The 23,788-nt window shown below is 30.9% G+C and overlaps 1 protein-coding gene across 1 annotated transcript in view; it reads left to right on the plus strand.

The window, feature by feature from the left end:
• Positions 1–23,788, plus strand: part of LOC126890683 (NADH dehydrogenase [ubiquinone] 1 alpha subcomplex subunit 2) — a 55,475-nt gene that overhangs the window by 10,489 nt on the left and 21,198 nt on the right. The window contains exon 2 of the mRNA XM_050659808.1: positions 12,066–12,172. Coding sequence (XP_050515765.1) covers positions 12,066–12,172 — 107 coding nt within the window. The remainder of the gene's footprint in view (positions 1–12,065; positions 12,173–23,788) is intronic.

The following is a 23,788-nucleotide window of genomic DNA, read 5'->3' on the forward strand; positions in this document are numbered from 1 at the left end:
CAAGAGAAAAAAATTCTGAAACTTAGATGTATTGCGGGCTATTCGGTAATACGTCTCAAATTCAAAAATCCTTTATGGATGGATCGTTAGTCAACTTTTTTTCTCAGTTTTTTGTTAAATTCTCAAAGTAAATATAATAAGGCATAACATATAAAAAAATCGTGATAGAAGTATTTTCCAAAACAAGCGAAAAAAATTCTGAAACTTAGATGTATTGCGCGGTATTCGTTAATACGTCTCAAATTCAAAAATCCTTTATGGATGGTACGTTAGTCAACTTTTTTTCTCAGTTTTTGGTTAAATTCTCAAAGTAAATATAATAAAGCATAACATAAAAAAATCGTGATGGAGGTATTTTCCAAAACAAGCGAAAAAAATTCTGAAACTTAGATGTATTGCGCGCTATTCGTTAATACGTCTCAAATTCAAAAATCCTTTATGGATGGTACGTTAGTCAACTTTTTTTCTCAGTTTTTTGTTAAATTCTCAAAGTAAATATACTAAAGCATAACATATAAAAAAAACGTGATGGAGGTATTTTCCAAAACAAGAGAAAAAAATTCTGAAACTTAGATGTATTGCGGGCTATTCGGTAATACGTCTCAAATTCAAAAATCCTTTATGAATGGATCGTTAGTCAACTTTTTTCTCAGTTTTTTGTTAAATTCTCAAAGTAAATATAATTAAGCATAACATATAAAAAAATCGTGATGGAGGTATTTTCCAAAACAAGCGAAAAAAATTCTGAAACTTAGATGTATTGCGCGGTATTCGTTAATACGTCTCAAATTCAAAAATCCTTTATGGATGGTACGTTAGTCAACTTTTTTTCTCAGTTTTTTGTTAAATTCTCAAAGTAAATATAATAAAGCATAACATATAAAAAAAACGTGATGGAGGTATTTTCCAAAACAAGCGAAAAAAATTCTGAAACTTAGATGTATTGCGGGCAATTCGGTAATACGTCTCAAATTCAAAAATCCTTTATGGATGGATCGTTAGTCAACTTTTTTTCTCAGTTTTTTGTTAAATTCTCAAAGTAAATATACTAAAGCATAACATATAAAAAAAACGTGATAGAGGTATTTTCCAAAACAAGAGAAAAAAATTCTGAAACTTAGATGTATTGCGGGCTATTCGGTAATACGTCTCAAATTCAAAAATCCTTTATGGATGGATCGTTAGTCAACTTTTTTTCTGTTTTTTGTTAAATTCTCAAAGTAAATATAATTAAGCATAACATATAAAAAAATCGTGATGGAGGTATTTTCCAAAACAAGCGAAAAAAATTCTGAAACTTAGATGTATTGCGCGGTATTCGTTAATACGTCTCAAATTCAAAAATCCTTTATGGATGGAACGTTAGTCAACTTTTTTTCTCAGTTTTTTGTTAAATTCTCAAAGTAAATATAATAAAGCATAACATATAAAAAAATCGTAATGAAGGTATTTTTCAAAACAAGCGAAAAAAATTCTGAAACTAAGATGTATTGCGGGCTATTCGGTAATACGTCTCAAATTCAAAAATCCTTTATGGATGGATCGTTAGTCAACTTTTTTTCTGTTTTTTGTTAAATTCTCAAAGTAAATATAATTAAGCATAACATATAAAAAAATCGTGATGGAGGTATTTTCCAAAACAAGCGAAAAAAATTCTGAAACTTAGATGTATTGCGGGCTATTCGGTAATACGTCTCAAATTCAAAAATCCTTTATGGATGGATCGTTAGTCAACTTTTTTTCTCAGTTTCTTGTTAAATTCTCAAAGTAAATATAATAAAGCATAACATATAAAAAAATCGTGATGGAGGTATTTTCCAAAACAAGCGAAAAAAATTCTGAAACTTAGATGTATTGCGCGGTATTCGTTAATACGATTTTTCGATACGAATAATCGATTAATACGTAACACGATTTTTTTATATGTTATGCTTTATTATATTTACTTTGAGAATTTAACAAAAAACTGAGAAAAAAAGTTGACTAACGTACCATCCATAAAGGATTTTTGAATTTGAGACGTATTAACGAATAGCGCGCAATACATCTAAGTTTCAGAATTTTTTTCGCTTGTTTTGGAAAATACCTCCATCACGATTTTTTTATATGTTATGCTTTATTATATTTACTTTGAGAATTTAACAAAAAACTAAGAAAAAAAGTTGACTAACGTACGATCCATAAAGGATTTTTGAATTTGAGACGTATTAACGAATAGGGCGCAATACATCTAAGTTTCAGAATTTTTTTCGCTTGTTTTGGAAAATACCTCCATCACGATTTTTTATATGTAATCTTTATTATATTAACTTTGAGAATTTAACAAAAAACTGAGAAAAAAAGTTGACTAACGTACCATCCATAAAGGATTTTTGAATTTGAGACGTATTAACGAATAGCGCGCAATACATCTAAGTTTCAGAATTTTTTTCGCTTGTTTTGGAAAATACCTCCATCACGATTTTTTTATATGTTATGCTTTATTATATTTAATTTGAGAATTTAACAAGAAACTGAGAAAGAAAGTTGACTAACGATCCATCCATAAAGGATTTTTGAATTTGAGACGTATTACCGAATAGCCCGCAATACATCTAAGTTTCAGAATTTTTTTCTCTTGTTTTGGAAAATACCTCCAACACGTTTTTTTATATGTTATGCTTTATTATATTTACTTTGAGAATTTAACAAAAAACTGAGAAAAAAAGTTGACTAACGTACCATCCATAAAGGATTTTTGAATTTGAGACGTATTAACGAATAGCGCGCAATACATCTAAGTTTCAGAATTTTTTTCGCTTGTTTTGGAAAATACCTCCGTCACGATTTTTTTATATGTTATGCTTTATTATATTTACTTTGAGAATTTAACAAAAAACTGAGAAAAAAAGTTGACTAACGTACCGTCCATAAAGGATTTTTGGATTTGAGACGTATTAACGAATAGCGCGCAATACATCTAAGTTTCAGAATTTTTTTCGCATGTTTTGGAAAATACCTCCATCACGATTTTTTTATATGTTATGCTTTATTATATTTACTTTGAGAATTTAACAAAAAACTGAGAAAAAAAGTTGACTAACGTACCATCCATAAAGGATTTTTGAATTTGAGTGGCATTATCTACTCACCGTCAATACATCGCCCGTTTAAATTTTTTTTTCCAAAAATATATAACATATATAACATTTTTCTTGTCAATATTATCTGTTTTATTCATTTTTGATAAATTTATACCAAATTTTTGTGAAAATATGAAAAAAAAATTTATGGATGAAATTTATGGCTAAGGTAACACCGGTAAAAAGTAAGCATTTGGTCGAAAAAAAATTCTTATCAAAAATATAGCACGTAAAAAAGTGAAAAACATGGTGTATATATTAGGTGACTATACCTAGTAGAAGCAGAGTTATATCTAATGAAAAATAAGTTCATATTCGTCAAATTCCAAATCGAATATTTTAACGTGTCATAACCAAAAAACGAAGCACTTTTTGGGGGAAAACTCATTTTAACTTTTTTAAAGTGATTAAAAAATGCTTATTTTTGTTTAAAAAAAAATTAGCATCAAAGTAAACAAGTTACGCTCAAAATAAAGTTGGTCCCTTTTTTTGGTAAGAAATCGGGAAAATCATCCCCTAATTAGAATTTCAAATGAACTTAATTGTTACCACTTCACAAGTTTTTTACTCGCGTATGTATTGATCATATGATCTGTAAGTTTCGTCGGTTCAAAGTCCTTATTTTTGAAAGAGCTGTAGTTAAAAGGGCTTGAACGAGTCACTTATCACGAGTGTATGCAAATTTAGAAACACCTAATCTTAACCAAATTTTGTATTACAGAAAAACAAGAAAATACAAAATATTCAGAAAAGTAAAGCCGACTTTTTTATTGTTTAAGGTTTTTGGTATCTCTAACAATTTTCAAGTTATTTTGAAAAAAAGTATTTTTTTCATAATTAAATTTTTTTTAAATTGTACTTTAAAACCAAATTTTTTCAAAAATAAGCACTTTGAATCGATGAAACTTACAGATCATATACACACAACATAATTAAAGTAACTTGTGAAGCGGTAACGATTAATTTCATTTAAGTTGCCAATTGGGGGGTGATCTTCCCGATTTTTTTTTGCCAAAACAAAAGGGACCAACTTTATTTTGAGCGTAACTTGGTTACATTTGATGCTAGAAATTTTTTTTATAAAAACAGAAATAAAGCTTTTTTTTTAAACACTTTAAGAAAGTTGTAATGTGTTTTCCCCAAAAATGCTTCATTAGTTGGATATTTCATATTGAATTATTCTATTTGGAATTTTTCGAATATGAACCTATTTTTCATTAGCTACAACTCTGCTTTTGCTAGGTATAAAGACCTAATATATATGTTATAGTCAAAGCCCGAATTTCAGGCACTCCTAGGTTTGACTAGGCAATCCTCAGGTCTGACTGACGGTCTTAGTCAAAGCCCGAAATAAATTACAGTTTCGGCCTTTGACTAGTCAAACCTAGGAGAGACTAAGTTGGTCAGGCAAAGGTCGAAATTTAATTTTATGAAATCGGGGTTTGACCAGTCAAACCCCGATCAGCTATTTAAATGTCGTAATTTATTAGATTAGGTTTAATAAAACGTTTTTTAATTTTCATGTTTATTATTTTTATATTGTTTTAATTAAAATAAAAAAATTAGTGTTTATTCTCACATGTTGAGGCATTATGGCATTTAGAGTTGCACAATACGCTAGACCTTTTACACTTACATAAATTTGAAGAGCATTTCTCATTGCAGTAGCATTTTATAAAGCCTTGTCCTCAAAATTTAGAATCTTTTGTACTAGTTTCTCTTAGAGACAGCTTCACGTCTTGAACGTCTTCAAAATTAAGAAAATTCTCGTTGCATTCTCTTATTTGATTTCTTGAAAAAAATGTGTTTATTGTTCCGTATTTCGTACCAACTCTATATGCTATGTTTAGAGAATCTCCTTTGACTCTGTCAAAACTGGGGATAGGAATTCTTACAGTTTTTCTGATCGAAATTGGAGGAAATTTTTACGCCAATAAATAATTATAATTTATTTACACCACAACAAATGAGAAAATTATTTAATAATAAATATTTAAAAATATTATTAAATTTTTTACACAAAATAAAAATATTTTGAGGTAATTCCACATAATTGAGATAATAGATTGCACATGCGTGCATAATTTGAAATTAGGTGGTACATATTTTGTGCGCTGACAGCACACTTTTGGCGTATACTGTGAAGCTTTTGAAAGAAAAGTTACATGCATGCATTGTGCACAGACAGAAAACATTAAAATAAATAAAGGAAAGGCGATTGAAGGTCTTCATGCCCAGGCTAATACTATGAAACAATTAAGAGAAAAAAAATGTCCTCCAATTTCGATCGAAAAAACTGTAACAATACCTATCTCCAGCTTTGATAGAGCCAAAGGAGATGCTCGAAATATTTTTAATAATATGTAAGATAAAACAATTGACGGTTTATATAGAGTTGGTGCGAAATACAGAACAATAAACACACGTTTTTCAAGAAATCAGAGAGAATTTTCTTAATTTCCACGATGTTCCAGACGTTAAGCTGCCTCTAAGAGAAATTAGTAGGTACAAAAGATTCTAAATTTTGAGGACAAGGCTTTATAAAATGATCTTCAAAATTATGTAAGTGTAAAAGGTCTAACGTATTGTGCAACTTTAAATGCCGTAATGCCGCAAGATGTGAGAATAAACACTAATTTTTTATTTTAATTACGACAATATAAAAATAGTAAACATTAAAATTAAAAAATTACGATTTATTAAACCTAATCTAACAAATTACGACATTTTAATAGCTGATCGGGGTTTGACTAGGCAAACCCCGATTTCATAAAATTAAATTTCGATCTTTGCCTGACCAACTTAGTCTCTCCTAGGTTTGACTAGTCAAAGGCCGAAACTGTAATTTATTTCGGGCTTTGACTAAGCCCGTCAGTCAGACCTGAGGATTGCCTAGTCAAACCTAGGAGTGCCTGAAATTCGGGCTTTGACTATAACATATACACCATTTTCTTCACTTTTTTATAGGCTATAGTTTTGCTAAGAATATTTTTTTCGACAAAATGCTTACGTTTTGAGTTATTTGCGAAAAACCGTCTAAAAACGTGGTTGTTTTGTTGAAAAAAGAACATATTCACTTGCAAATAACTCGAAAAGTATTGATTTGGTGAAAGAACTCTATAGAACAAAAGTTGCTTAAAATTAGTCAGTTTATCCAGTTCGGGACTTATCTTGACATATATTTTTTCACCCCGAGATGGGGTGAAACTCACCCCCAAGGCAAAAGAACACATCGGCACCATATTACTTTTTTTCTTTGACATGTTAGCTATCCGTATGCCAAATTTCATGTCAATCCAAGCGGTTCGTTAAAATGTACAGCAAAAACCGTGATAGAATGTACTACAAATTTTTAACAGCTTGTGCCTATCCGATCTAGTCCAGAGGCTGGTTTGGGAATTGAAGTTATAAAATACTTAAATAATAAATCTGGAAACTTTTATTAGGCGGGCTGAGGGTTAAACTTTAAAAAATGGGTGTGGATGGTCCACTTCTTGGATGGCTGAGAACATACTTAATTGACCAAGTTCAAATGTTGTGTATCAGGAATTTTGTTTAAAGTGAGATTAAGGTTCATTCAGGAGTACCCTAAGGTTCTCATTTGGGGCCCCTGTTATTTAACATATTCATCAATGTTCAACTCTTCTTTATGCAGATCTAAACTTCTACACAATCATCAATAATACAGAAGATTGTGTTAATCTTCAACATGATCTTGATCGGTTGAGTGAGTAGTATGTGTTGAATGCTATGGCCCTGAATGCATTGTACAATCGAGAGACCCAATGGAATATAATTATAATGTACAGAATATTCCTGTTGACTGGGTTACCGAAATTCATGATCTGGGAATTAATTTAGACTCTAAAACTTTTATATTTGAATTGCATTATATGTCAATAATTTCCAAGTCTTTACAAATACAGTGGAACACCGATTATCTGTCTCTCCATTAACTGTCACCTCTGTTAACAATCAGGGTCCATACATAAGTTGTATTGACTACTTACATGAGCAAAAATTGAGTCATCAATTCATTTTGTTTGAGCATTGGAGCATTGCGATAAGCCAAACGAAATTCACTGAAATGTACAGTTATGCTATTCTACCACTGCATTTTTATGGCTGAATCAACTGTTTTATTTTTGTTGCCTAAAGATAACATAAATGAATGGTTAATCATTTGTGATTAGGGCGCAAACTGCTATCAATTGCTGACAGATGATGAAATCTTTGAAATGCCAACAGAGGTGGACGAATTAGATTCAGAAGCAGACACTGACTTGGAATTTGCTATTGCAACTTGTAGTGTACAAACCTGCTACTTTTTAGAATTTATTTTCATAGACCCACTGCCCACTCTGCATTTAGAGGTTCTCTCATGTAGCTGTTGATTTTCATTTTTAGTAAGTATTTATTAGTCAGCCCATTTATACTCTCTTTGTCCACCCTGTATATGCATTTTCAATTTTATAATGAAGTTAGTGATGCCCGATTTAAATTACAAAAGTTATTTCCATTATCTCGAATAGTATTTATTGAGAAAAATATTATTGTCATTTTCATTTTAAATCGTTTAATTATTTCCAGTAGTCATTCTTTCTAGATATTTTATTCCGAAGCAAAATTATTTATCAAGCCATTAATTTTTTGCAATTTTAAAACGTTCATGTTTACCAGTTTCAATAAGAATTTCTGTTTCGTTATCAGCTAATACTGACCTTCAGTTCTTTCTTTTTCTCTCATAAATCATAAATACCATGCTGGTTCCTTCCTGGTTGATTTCTATAAACTCCGCCAAGTAGGTAAAATCGAGTAAATACAGACCTAATTGGCACCCAGGAGAAGGGTGTGGCCCTAGCCTTAACATGTCTGTTTTGGCCCAGAGACTAGTATGTTCCCCAGATAAGTAACCATATCGTATTATACCAATCGTAAAGTATTATACAAATCGTATACCAACCATAACCAATTGTAAAGTAGCAGTGCAAACAGTCCCCCATGGGTTCAATAAAAAGTTAAACAGCTCCAGAGGCAACCACCGAATCACCAGAACACTAAATTGCTGCAGTACATCAAACTACCACCTGACGCCTCCCGAAGAAGATTTTGAGCTGTGGATAACCTAGGACAGCACCGGAAGAAGCCTTCACACCACAAGCTAAGTTTTTAATAGAATCTTGTACTTGCCTGTTAACAGAGACAGATTTTTTTATATAAAGTAACTTCATAATGACTAGAATGTAGATCCTGGATTATAACTAATGAAATGAGAAAAAGTATGTAGTTCTACCGAAATTCATTCCATTTTACTGATAGTGTACAGTATGCCTGGAGAATGCAGAGGAGTAGAATACAAGGACCCAGGGGCGGATCCAGAAAATCGATTAGGGGGAGCACATAGGGTACAAACTCAAGGAGTCTGGAATATACCCCAATAAAAGTGTATTCTATCTAGTGTATTTTTGATCCGTCTGGGGGGGCCCGTGCCCCCGTGCTCCACCCCTAGATCCGCTACTGCAAGGACCCACATAAAGTCTCATGCTCGCCGTGTTGGTGTTGGTGATGTTATGTCGAATTTGTTTCTTGGTCCAATATTGGCATTTGGAGATGAGTTCGATATATCATTGTCAATATGAACACGACAAAATTGGCGCCCAACGTGGTGCGACAAAGATTTTCGTAAAGAAGCTAGAGAAGCTGCATCGCACATGCAACAATTCATCGAGTGGTATTCTTAACAAGAAGAAGCCAATAGAGATTGCGTGATTTTATGCTGATTAAGAAATTCAGCTGTTGCAAAATGTGAAGCAACAATAAAACAACAAAGATTTCAGAATATTTTAAACCAAATTTACTCGATTGTACGAACACAAATCCCTCTTATATTATCCAACAAAACATGCAAATAAAATTTGAGAGTTGTACTATAAATTTTTAATTTGTTTTGTTAATGTTCTGTTAACCATCTTCTCGATTATCCATCATACCCTTGGGCCGGTGCCCTGAAAAATAATGGAGGTTCTCAAATCAAGTAATCAAAGTACTACATTGTTCTTTAGTTAGACCTCATCTATGGTCTCCATCTTATAATATTTACATATAAAAAATCAAGACAGTTCAACACTAGTTCTTGAAATATGTAGCTTACAAGGGCACCTTTGAGTTCACTCCCGTCTTGAGCAGGTAGTTATTTTATTAGTCGAGTTCACTCCCGACACTATTCGAATTCACTCCCGAACGATTTTACAATAAGGATCATTAAAGGATATTATTTGTCTAAAATTTAAAGTACTTTTATCCATAAAATAAAGATGTTCTTAACAGGCAAACTTTAAGTAATTTAGTGAAAATTAAAGCAGTTGAAAATATCTCGGCAAAACCAAGTTGTTTACGAATACCAAGTTGTTTACGAATACCAAGTTGTTTGCGAAAACCCAGTTGATAACGAATATCAATAAAAAACGGTGCAAAAACAGATATAACTAAATATCTTACTCATATATTTGGTTTACCCTTTCTTAAAGCAGAGGACGCTGGGGATTACTTTGCCAGAGATCTTGTTGCAATACAACAAGTATAAGAAGACGAAGAAGACTATTTAGTTGAAACCTATATTGAAGAAACATCAACATTTCCTCTTCACATTTGGGCTGAAAATTCTTCATCTTTACAAAGGACAAGAAATGCATGTGAGTCTTTTCACTTTAGCTATAATGCTTCATTTATCAATACACATCCAAATTTTAACCAGGTGATTCATGTTCTTCGAGATTTTCAATTAGATACTTAAATCAAACTTCAAGTATAGATACCGTTGTGAAAATGTACGATAGAAAAGTGATATTGAGAAAAAAACTTTATAGATAATAATTTGAAAGAACTATGCTGCCTTATCAATTTTTAATTTATAAAAAAATTCCTGTTAGATGTAGAATTTAATTATTAAGTAGTAATTTTAGGTATAAATGTAATTTTCATAAATAACTTTTATTTTAGGTTCGAATTTTTTAATTTTTATATCATGTTTTTATTATTTATTTAAATTTTTATATAAAATTTTTTCAGAATTTCAGAAAATAAAAATATTCACGAGTAACTACGTGCTGTTTTTTGTCAACAGTGTCCGGATTTTAAGGTATAATAATTATTTGTACTGATGACGGCTTAAAATCACCTGGGAGTGAATTCAAGCATTACCTTTTACGGAGTCAGGTAATATTCATATCTTGGGAGTGAACTCAACTCGTCCCGCATACAAACAGGGTGTACGTATTGAATTAAATCAAGTAAATTATGATCATAAGAGAATATACAGATCAGGTCAAAATCTTACGGGGAGTGAGACAGTGATGCATAATTTCACCGCTGATATTCAATCTGTACTCAGAGCACATTTTTGAAGAGGCTCTAAAAGATATTGATGAAGGCATCTCAATAAATGGAGTCAAGCTCAGTAACCTGCGATATGCAGATGATACAATAGTGTTTTCCAATACCATAGAAGGTCTGCAAAACTTAATGAATAAAATAACTGAAACCACTAGAACATATGGACTAGATATAAACACAAGCAAAACCAAGCTAATGATCATCAGCAAAACATAACTGGAGTAAATCTGTATGTGAACCAAATGAGAATTGAACGTGTCTCACAATACAACTATTTGGGCACTATAATCAATGAGTCGTGGGACAATACTCAAGAGATTAAATGTCGCATCGGAAAGGCAAAGAGTGCATTCTTGACTATGAGCTCTGTGTTCAAGAGCCATGACATCACTCTAAAAACAAAAATAAGGCTCCTTAAATGTTACGTGTACTCAGTGCTTCTATATGGAGTAGAAACGTGGACCTTGAAGGCGGAAACTCTATCGAAACTTCAATCTTTTGAGCTATGGTTGTACAGAAGGATCCTGAAAATACCATGGACAGACAAAGTCACCAATGAAGAAGTACTACGGAGGATGAACACAACCGCAGATTTAGTCAACATCGTGAAGGGCCGTAAGCTGCAGTACTTAGGGCATATAATGAGAAATCAAGGCAGATACGAGCTACTCCAGTGCATTTTACAAGGTAAAATTGAAGGAAAAAGGGCCACAGGACGAAGAAGAATATCCTGGCTTGCTAATCTGAGAGCATGGTATAGAAAGACCTCAACACAACTATTCCGTATAGCAACTAACAAAGTCATCATAGCCAGAATGATCGCCAACGTTCGAAACGGACAGGCACCCTAAGAAGAAGAAGAAATTATGATCAAATTGAAACCCAACTTGGTATTCTCTCATTGTATGACCAATGATTAATTAAAGATGCAAAGATGCTTTATGGCATAATTAATTCTACAGTTTTGTGTCCTTAGCTACTTGAGCAGGTTGGTGTGCATCTCCATAGAACACGAATAAACCAAACCTTTAATATACCTCTTTACAGAACCAACCATGCATATAGTAAGTTTTTATCTCGAGCACTAAGATGGGCAAATATTCACCCAGATCTAGATTTTTTGTACAGACGCAGACGGCTGGATTCATTTCTGGTCTCAGCCATGTGTTTATTTGAGTGGCTGTGGAATAGGTAGTCATCATTGTGATAATATGTGAAACTTAATTATGTGATTAATTTGTGATGTTTATACTTTATTTTGTTGTGTTGTATTTTTTTTTTTTTTTTTTTGATTAGCACACATATACATTGAAAATTTATTTTAACTCGTTCGATGCCCATATCATAAACAGACCTCAACTGAGGTGCCCAAGCTTGTAATGGTTCATTTGAACTCGATGAAACCCTAGTGCCGGTGCCGACATACTGTTGGCATAGCCGTTGAACTAGTTAAATAAGTTTATTGGAATATAACTATTGTAATCATTGTTAATCTTATTGGGCAGCAAGCCCGTTGAAAATAAATAAATATTAATTCTTAAATATTTATAGAGAGTTTATGGAAAAGCACTATGTACAAGTAAAATCTAGCAATCCAAAATTTCCCATACTTGTAAGAGAATGTTCTGGAGTTGAACCGAGGTTGTGGGCAAGATATGGTAAGTGAAAACATTTTGAACTATGTATTATCATTCTGGAAATAAAAAAAATGTTATAAAGGAAAAGTCAAACAATAAGGAATGCACGTGATTTTCCGCTTATTGTCATATTCTAAATTTGAGAAAATATATTGACGATGTTATGTCACAATGACGACCTCTCGTGGATTTCGGCTGAACTAGCTTTGAGGATATTTTCAATGTCAAACGCTCAGCGCACATTCATTTGAAACAAGTAGGTAATTAGTTCAGAGAAATAAGGGAAAAAATATCCTGTTGATGACACAACCCCCTCCAGGCCGAAACCAAATTTTTTGAGTAATATGGACATCTATAATAATAACATATGTTTCCTGCAGCCGATCTTGATGATATATATAGTTATAAACAAATGAAGATGAAAAAACGGTAAATTTTCGCTTTTTCGTCTATTACCAAAAAGTTAGGATTTTAAACAAATTTGAAAGTAAGAAACTTATAAATCGTATAAAAAACTTCAATATGGCGTTCGCTGAATATGTCTATCCTTATTGGTTGCTTAGAAAATTGCAAAATAAATAATAAATTTTGAGTTTTTATGAATATTCATAACTTATGTAAAAATTAACTTAGAACTTTCTTATTACACGGAATGCTGAGACTTCTGGTGCTTAAAGCATACCCTAAATTTCAAAGCAATTGGTAAAATAGTTTAATAGTTATTTATGATATAAGTGTTAAAAGTACAATTTTAAGGCACGCATGTGAAAGTTTGCAGAATGAGCGAAGCGAATTCTGCAATTCACATGAGTGCCTTAAAAATGTACTTTTTAACACGTATATCATACAATATTTTTTCTACAAACGTCTTATATATCAACAATTATAATTTATTCATTCTCAATTACAGGACAATATCTACAAAAACTTTTACTTCAACTTGACTGACATTCCATTTTTATATTTTTCTTGACATTACATCAAAACTGCCTATACTGTCAATACGTAAATCATAACAACTATAGAATAACATCTACTTTTATTGTTGTATATTCTAACAAATTTTAATAGTTTTTTTCTACAAACGTGTTAAAAATGCAATAATACAGTTTTTCTACAACCGTGTTAAAAATGCAATTTTTAGCACTCCATAGGAGCGTTAAAAATGTGAATGTGAAAATGTGAAAAAAGTGAATTGTCAAATTGTGAAACGTCAAAATATTTATATTTCATTTATTAACATTAATATTAATAGTACAATCTGCACAATTTGAAAAAGGTGGTTTAAAAGGTTTTTTAAAATTTAATTTAAACTGTATTATTGCATTTTTAACACGTTTGTAGAAAAAACTATTAAAATTTGTTAGAATATACAACAATAAAAGTAAAGTTGACACCATCTATCTATCGCCCGTCGGCAAATTCAAACAAAAATATAACTCCAGACCATCTTTTACCACCTTTAGTCCGGACAAATTAATATATGTATTTAATATATTTTTACCACCAAAAATGAGATGTTTTAATCAAATATTGCTTTAAATATAATCTGCAGCATAATTTTGAATTCACGTTCCGCTAATGAACTTGCTTTTTTGTCCTTAAAAGTAGAAAAAAGTTTCAATTCTATTTCTTAATATTTCATCTAAATATAATCGTCTAACAATTTTAACTGTACTAATGCCCAAGTATACATTTTCAAGTGTTAAACTGATTGATTTACAATGAGTAACCCTGTTGTAAAAATACCGGCGTGTGCCTTAACAAAAGGGAGATCGGTTACTCGAATTTCATAACAATACAAATGTTATCTGTTTGAATTTGCCGACGGGCGAAATATCTATGGACCCGACTTTAGATGTTATTATTCTTATGATTTACGTATTGACAGTATAGTCAGTTTTGATGTAATGTCAAGAAAAATATAAAAATGGAATGTCAGTCAAGTTCAGTAAAAGTTTTTGTAGGTATTGTCCTGTAATTCAGAATGAATAAATTATAATTGTTGATATATAAGACGTTTGTAGAAAAAATATTGTATGATATACGCGTTAAAAAGTACATTTTTAAGGCACTCATGTGAATTGCAGAATTAGCTTCGCTCAACTTTAACATGCGTGCCTTAAAATTGTACTTTTAACACTTATATCATAAATAACTATTAAATTAAATTTTAAAAACCTTTTAAACCACCTTTTTCAAATTGTGCAAGTTGTACTATTAATATTAATGTTATAAATAATATATAATAATATATAATAATAAATAAAATATAAATATTTATTACAATTAATCGATAAACAAATAAAAAAACTATAACTCTTCGTCACTGGAATTCATTTCTATTCTACAATTTTTAGAACTTTGACATTTAAAAATCCTAACTACTTTCAAACCACAAAACTGTCAAAAATTTTGTTGTAAGTCATTGCTCATATTGTCATCACCATGACAACGCGAAAGTTAAGGATATTTGATTATATGAAAGTTTACGAAAAAGTAAATCCCATTTAAAATACATTGTGACTTCACGCACACTTTAAACCCTTCACGCACTGCTATCTATGATGCCAGTTTTCACAAACTAAAAACTGATACATAATATGACATAGAGTAGATAAATTGCATTTTTAACACGGTTGTAGAAAAAAGTTATTTAATTTGTTTATCCCAAATTCATTTTTTGCAACACTATAAGTCAGAAAATGATGAAGTTACAGTAATACTTTGGATAGTTTATGAAAGAACAAGATTTACACTATTAATTTAATTAAAAAAAAAATGACAAAAAATAATTCTAAATATTGCAAAATTATTTAGCAAGAACATGTGAATTAAAAAAGGGGGGCTAACTTCGTTCCTAATGGTCCTAGGACAATTGCTTTTCTTTCTAAATGTGTATAAAAATTTAGTCTTTCTAAATATGAAAAAAATAATTTTTCTGCGGGTAACGGTTAAAAAGTTATTCTAATTATTTATAGGTAAGCAAAAAATCGACATGTTTTTGCAAAATAATTTTATACTGTTTAAGATTACTTTGTATCATTTTTTTTAAATTAAATTAATAGTGTAAATGTTCTTCTTTCATAAACTGGGCGAAGTATTACTGTAACCTCATAATTTTCTGACTTATAGTGTTGCAAAAAAATGAATTTGGGATAAACAAATTAAATAACTTTTAAACTATTTTACCAATTGCTTTGAAATTTAGGGTATGATTTAAGCATCAGAAGTCTCAGCATTCCGTATAATAAGAAGGTTCTAAGTTAATTTTTACATAAGTTATGAATATTTATAAAAACTCAAACTTTATGATCTATTTTGCAATTTTCTAAGCAACCAATAAGGATACACATATTCAGCGAACGCCATATTGAAGTTATTTATACGATTTATGAGTTTCTTACTGTCAAATTTGTTTAAAATGCTTAACTATTTGGTAGTAGACGAAAAAAGCGAAAATTTACCGTTTTTTGATCTTCATTAGTTTATAACTATGTATATCATCAAAATCGGCTGCAGGAAACATATAGGTTATTATTATAGATGTCCATATTACTCAAAAAATTTAGTTTCGGCCTGGAGGGGGATGTGTCACGAGAAAAATGTCATTTATCTGGACTAAATATTCGTTATTTATTTTTACATGTTTTTTTTTTACAAATTTTATATATGTTACAGTTCAAGTTGATTCTCAGTTAGAGTTGACTTTTCCTAGTTCGAGTCAACTCCAACTGAAACGAGCAGTAAAAGTTGATTTGAAAAATTAAAATCAACTTTTACTAGTTGAAGTTGACTCTTCCTAACCCTTGTTAGTAAAAGTAGATTATACAATTTATACGAGTATAATCTCACGTGCATTTTTGATGAGTGTGCGTCTGACCGTTTCAACTACTTATTAGTCCATGCTGTAACGCCGCCCCCTTTACTGGCTAATTGGTTCTGCCAAAGCCATTTTTCAAAAAAAAAAAAAAAAAAAAAAAAACGTCGCCCCCTTTAGGTAAATTATTCTGATTCGATTTTTTTGCACAAACTTACTCAAACAAATACATCCTTATAACAAATACACAGTGTCAGACGGTATGTAACAAAAATAAGGAAACTTCTGTTGGAGTGAAAGCAAAAAGAAAGATATACTCCAACAGAAGTAAGGAAAAAATAGAGAAAAGACTAGATAACTAAATAGTTAAATGTAAGCTATGGGACAAATATATGAGACATAATATGTAGAGATATAGATGTAAAGAAAAGGGTGAAGTTGCTTCTGCGTTGAGAAGCCGCAGTAGGAAAAAAAATACTACGTTGCAGTAGTACTGAAGAAAGGGGGATTAGAAGGGATAGAAGTAGAAGTGGGAAGAGACAGAGACAAACTGAATAGAGTTGGCTAGCAAGAGATGCAAGAAAACCACTTGACACTCAAGGATGGATGCGGCTCATTTGCATGCCTGTCGAAGAACAGTAGCTCTATGTAGATAGTAATGATGACTAAAAGGTGAAATAATAAAATAAGAATAAGGTACTGAAAAGGAATGAAGATGAATAATTTCTAAAGACAAACAAGATAAATAAATCTAACAAATCATGGGCGCCATGAAAATGATCTTCGATCATTTTCCCAGGTATCTTATATGCTGTCAAATATTAAATATATCAAACCTGTAATAATGAACATAAAGGAGTAATAAAATAATTGATATACAAAATAAGTAAATATTTATTAAAAATAACTACTAGATCTTTGACAATCTCTGAGTTACACAAAGTGCATATCATGTGACTCTAAAATGACATAAGTTATATTTGTCTAAGATAATAACAATGTGTTACAAATTACCTCTCACTTACATATAGGGTACAACTCACATGAGATTTCTACCCAATGGTTATAGTACGTTTGCTACGTACAACTAAATGAAACCGACAAAGATGAAAATAATACAAATAAATAGGCCCAAGCCTCACTAAGAGAAAATACAATACTGAATAAAGCAAAATTAAATATACAAATGAATAAACGTTATAGAAGTGAAGTTAAGAAAAATACTGAAAAAATGACCTAAATTAACCGAGCAAATGCAATGAAATAAAGTAACGACGAATTAACCGAACAACCGAAATAAAGCGAATAAATACAATATTTGGGAAACAAGCAAGTAATGTTACAAAATAAATATTACACCAATAATAAAATACAAAAACCTAATTTTCTAGGCGTATTACCTTGTGTACACAAGTAACGTACCATAGGATCAACAGTTTGGGAACCTAATAATCTAATATACAAATATGTCATATACAAAAAAAAACTAGAGGTAAACTAAATCTGGAAAAAAAACAGTGCATTAAACCAAATGTCTGAAAAGTAAAAAAAACCAATAGTTACTAAAACACATCACTCAATGTTCCCAAACAAATCCAAAGGACTCCTAACAGTCCGCTACTACATTCCAAAATGAGCACCTGGATGGTACGAAATGGTACCTCCTGTAGGTCCAGGTGTAGAATCGAAAGGAGCCGGAATGGCCCCAAATACTTGTTCCCCCAAAGTGACTAGTGGTTGGCTCTCGGTGTTGTGAGATATAATTTTTCCCGTGAGTGGCTACAAAAACAATTTCCATTTACTTCCATTTCTTTAGTGTAATCAAAGGAAAGAGAGAAGAATAACGAGGAATGTTTTTTTTTTGATAGATAGTAAGGTAAAAAGTTATTAGTTTAAACACAAAAAATTTACTAAACTATTATTGAAGTCTTGACAACACTTGACCTTGACAAGGATTTATGTGATAAGTTCTCATTATAGACATGTGGATTTAAGATTTAAATACCGAATAGATATTGATTCCTATAAAATAATATAGTTTACTTATTAGATGTAAGAATAAAATATACAGATATCAAATATACATTTAGATAGCAAAAAATGGAGGTTAGGATTTTCTCTGAATGAATATTACTTATAAGATATTGGAATAATTTAATATACTGAATTCATTGAATAAATTTACACATAAGATTTAATTGGGAAAGATTATATACGTCACCTTGAAACAAAGTGACAAGTTGAAAAAAACAAGAAAAAAGTAATATAAAAAGAAATATGTAGTTACCGTGTGACTGCGATAATTCTATGCCGGAAAACTAGATCTATCTATTTCTTGAGTTCTTCTAAACGCTCTTAAATATATTTTATTGATCCACATTTCGAAATTCAATTATATACTTTTAATGATAAAACCGGGTCTTCACCTGTAAATCTTGACCCCAATTTGTCACACGCCACTCACGAACGAAGATTCAACCAAAAGTGAAAGTTTTCTTTTAGTTCCTCACAACGACGGCCCCAGAACACGAAAGAATCCACCACTACCAACCCACGAACCTAACAGCAGTTTTAAGTGTGTTGTGGTATGGCGTCATACAAGTCAACCAGTGATACCACACATAATTAGTTGTGGCATCGTCGCAAGAAATTTTAAATATAAAAGATAATCAGAAATAGAGAAATTTAGAGAAATTAATTAAGATATCGAGAAAAATAATTATTAAAAATAATTAAAGAACTAAAAATGCTATTATAACGGGTGGACCGTTATAATCCCCTCCTACTCGGGAAAAAAAAAATTTTTATCAAAAAATTTTTTTATACCTCCAAATATTAACAACTAACTTTGCAATACATAGTCTAACAATCCACGTTGATTCGCAAGATTACTTCTAAATATAAACTACTGATCAAGGAAAAATAAATAAATATATGACTCAAATTCATACTAAAATGTTACTATGTTACTCTCTGCTACCAAGTATTAACATATATTGCTCAAAAGTCAAAACAAAACTAAATATTGTACTAAAGTTCATAATAATAACTGAGTGTCGAATTGGGCACTAAAACCAAAATTGAGCTATCCATGGACATCAGATTTATAAAGGATATATCCAAGGACGGAACAACCAGGAAAAGGTGTGAGCAAATTCGAACCATATCAAAAGTAAATGTACCAAAGTGAATAAAAAAAAATCAGTAACTAAAATAAGTAAAGAATTGAACACTTAATCCAAAATTGAACTAACAGTGGACACCAGATTCATAATAGTATATCCAGAGAAGAACAATCAGGAAGATTTATGGAACAACTCACTAATGCCAAATAATACCAATAATAAACATACCAAAGGAATCCAAAAGTCAATAACCAAAATAAATGTGGAATCGGACACGTAATCCAAAGTCGAACTATCAGTGGACACCAGATTCATAAAAGGCATATCCAAAGAAGAACGACCAGGCAAATTTATGGACCAATTCACACCAATACTAAACCACATAAACAGATCAGGTCTACTTACACCCACATCCGGTAATACGAACCTATCCAACCAAATACACAAAATAAATGAAGAATCGGACACTTATCCAGAATCGGACTATCAATGGACACCAGATTTATATAGGAGTATATCCAAAGAAGAACGATCAGGCAAATTTATGGACCCATTCTTACTAATACTAAATAAACTAAATTATTGGATCCAATGGTAACTAATACTGAACACAATAAATAAATTAGGTCTACATACACCCTCATCCGGTAATATGAACCTATCCAAACTAAGTAATCAAAATAAGTCAGAAAAAAAAATTACTAACAGACTAAGTAACAGAGATGTAACCAAACTAAATCAAAGGTATGATAAATACCTACAGTGTATTGACTAAAATATTATAGAAACTACATAAACTTAATTCGTGCTGATATTCGCGAACTATAGCATGTTGCTACAACAGATGTATTAGAATAACCAGACTCAGATAAAGTACTAATGATGTAAGAATGAGTAAGAAGGAGAAAGAATAAATGATGAACTCATAAGTTCTATGACACTATGATAAGTGATAGGAAAAAAATATGTGATAAGTGATAGGAAAAAAAAATTGATGAGAACGAGCAACCAATTTTAATTAAAACTGCAGATTCATGCGCTCTCACATACGTGGAATTATTCAGGAAATGTTCCAAAATCTAAATAACAAAACTAATGCCTAAAGAAAGAAGTGGGAATATACTCAAATGAACAACTCATTTGTCTAAACACCTCAAATACTAAATTAAGGGATCTACAATGTATAGGGATAGTCAACAGACACAATGACGTAGAAGACCTAATATGAATTAAATAAATTTCCCTATCAAACGGTAAAAATGTAACTGGAATAATTGGACCAACACTAGAATGGTTAGGACCTGCTGCAGACCTTTCCTGACCAGAAATATTATGATAGATTAACATCTGTCTACTCTGCAATGAAAGACATAGATTGCGAAATCGGATAGCAATCGCGCCTTGCTGAACTTCGAACCCACGTATTCACCCACTTTGAGCATCAACAGACTAGTGTCTAAGAAAAAATATGAAAGACTCCAGAATTCATAATATATACACCTAAATTCCAACTAATTCCAGAATTATACTGTGTAGAAAAGAAAGGATCTGAATTATTATAATATACTTAAGATATCAGTGACAAATGTCAATAGAGTAACCCAATAACAAATTAACGACCACATCTTTCCAATGTGGCAAATTCCATAACAAGATATAAAAAATAATAAAAAAAATTAGTAAGTAATCAAATATTCAAAATAATATAACGCATAACCTGAGATATGGTAGTGTAACATAGTTCCATCATAATATCCATATTAAACAAGAGTACTTGTATGAGCTTTCCTATCCAACTATATGAATATACAGGGTGTCCCGAAAAGATTGGTCATAAATTATACCACAGATTCTGGGGCCAAAAATAGGTTGATTGAACCTCACTTACCTATATACAATATTGCACACAAAAAAAGTTACAGCCCTTTGAAGTTACAAAATGAAAATCGATTTTTTTTCATATATCGAAAACTCTCAAAGATTTTTTATTGAAAATGGACATGTGACATTTATATGGCAGCAACATCTTAAAAAAAAATTTAAGTAAAATTTGTGCACCCCATAAAAATTTTATGGGGGTTTTGTTCCCTTAAACCCCCCCAAACTTTTGTGAACGTTCCAATTAAATTATTATTGTGGCACCATTAGTTAAACACATTATTTTTAAAACTTTTTTGCCTCTTAGTACTTTCTCAATAAGCCAGTGTTTATCGAGATATTTTGAATATTTGTCGAATCCACCACATATTTGTATATGGTTAAGTACGATTATAGAGACCTGTTAATAATCTGAAAATTTATTTATAATTTACATTTTTAGGTGTATTTTGAAAAAGAAGCTACATCTCGATAAAAGGTGACTTATGAACAAAAGACTGAGAGGCAAAAGTTTTAAAAATACTGTGTTTAACTAATGGTACCACAATAATACTTTAATTGGAACGTACACAATCATTTGGGGGGTTTAAAGGAACAAACCCCCCATACAATTTTTACGTAAATATATTGAAAAAGAAGCCGCATCTCAATAAAAACTGACTTATCGAAAAAATACTAGGTGGCAAAAAACTTTTAAAAACGTTGTGTTTAACTAATGGTACCACAATAATGAATTAATTGGAACGTACAAAAAAGTTTGGGGGGGTTTAAGGGAACAAAATCCCCATAAATTTTTTATGAGGTGGACAAATTTCACTAAAATTTTGTTTCAAGATGTTCCTGCAATAAGAGTGATACATGTCCATTTTCAATAAAAAATCTCTAATAGTTTTCGATATATTGAAAAAAATCGATTTTCATTTTGTAACTTCAAAGGGCTATAACTTTTTTTATGAGCACATTTGTACTAAAGTAAGTTAGGTTAAATCGATCTATTTTTGACCCCAGAATGTGTGGTATAATTTATGACCATTCTTTTCGGGACACCCTGTATAATAAGTTAACAACCCTACTAACTTAGGTGTTAAAACTTAATACATAATTTGTTTAATCCTAAATAAGGTGGCAATGACATATTTGCTGATATTGAGTAAGTTGCCGATTGTCAGAATGACAAGATCCAATAATTCAATTTCATTACGTACACCAACGAATGTATTTTAGACGAAGAATAAATTTAATAAATTGAAGATAAATTCCTTTTATTAGAACCACAAAAATAATACAGTCCACCCAAGATATTTATACATATTTTTTGGTCCAATTCGAGCCCCATATTTTGAAAGTCAATTGCAACGATCTATTGAAGAAGAAGCCACAAGCGAAGTCTATAGTAGCAGTCAGTGGCCCAGTCAAGTAGTGAACAATTTTAAAGAAATTATTACACAAAGAGGTGATATTCAATAAAATCAATTGCAACAATCTATTGAAGAAGAAGCCACAAGCGAAGTCTATAGTAGCAGTCAGTGGCCCAGTCAAGTAGTGAACTATTTAGAGAAATTATTACACAAAGAGGTGACATTCAGTCTACAAACGAATTGGTCAACTATAAATTACAGTTCAAGAACGCTATTAAAATTATAACACGAAGATATCCTTTTAAACTATTTTCTGATCATATTACTGTAATTAAGGGTTTGCAGTTTTACATTATTTTGATTACCCCCTTTTTTCAACTTTAAAACGATTATTTTGAAGTCATTTAGAATATCTATTTTTGAATATTTGTCAAATTGACATTTCGATAACAGTTCCAGTTACTTAGAACTTGGAACTGATTTCATTTAACGTTGGTGTACATTTCTAGGTCAATATTGCATTTTTTCCTATTATTTCAAAATTGATACAATTTTCAAGTAAAATACAATTATTTTTGATGAAATAATGTGTCCATTTACCATTGCACAATAATTACACTTGGGATACTATTTCCATAAGTTCAAGTTCAAGTTTCAAGTTCAATATAAGTTCAATTTTAACAGGTCTACTTATACCTGTTTTCAATCAATTGCCAATTTACCATTTCTATATTACGAGGTACGATTATACGAGGATTACGAGGTAGATACGATATTACCTCTATAACAATACAAATACAATTATTGTCAAAGGTCTATTTATACCTTTGTCAAACCATTGCTAGATTACAATTTTAACAGGTCTATTTATACCTGTTTTCAATCAATTGCCAATTTACCATTTCTATATTACGAGGTACGATTATACGAGGATTACGAGGTAGATACGATATTACCTCTGTTACAATACAAATACAATTATTGTCAAAGGTCTATTTATACCTTTGTCAAACCATTGCTAGATTACAATTTCTATTTAGCCTATATTTCCATTTTGATTATTAATATGTCTATTAAACAATTAATAAGAAACAGAAATTCATTGACTCAAGAACTAGCAATGTTAAATGAATTTGCTACAAGTATAGATACCAATTTGCCTACTATTTCAGATGTAGAATACAGGTTAACTGGTTACAATGATTTATTACAAGAGTTTAATCAACTCCAGAGAACTATAGAGGAGAAATGTGATGAAACAGATCTAGAGACTCATTATGAAACACGAAAGCAATTTAAAACATCATTTTTTGATGCTATGGCAATATTAATGAACTATGTGAATAAAAATGCAATTAATGTTACTAATGGTACAACTTTCCCCAATTCAAATCAATCTTTTGACTATATAAAAAATAACTTTTTACCAAAAATAAAATCAAATATAAGCCATACC

Source organism: Diabrotica virgifera, chromosome 8, assembly GCF_917563875.1.
Source record: "Diabrotica virgifera virgifera chromosome 8, PGI_DIABVI_V3a".
Taxonomy (NCBI): Eukaryota; Metazoa; Arthropoda; class Insecta; order Coleoptera; family Chrysomelidae; genus Diabrotica; species Diabrotica virgifera.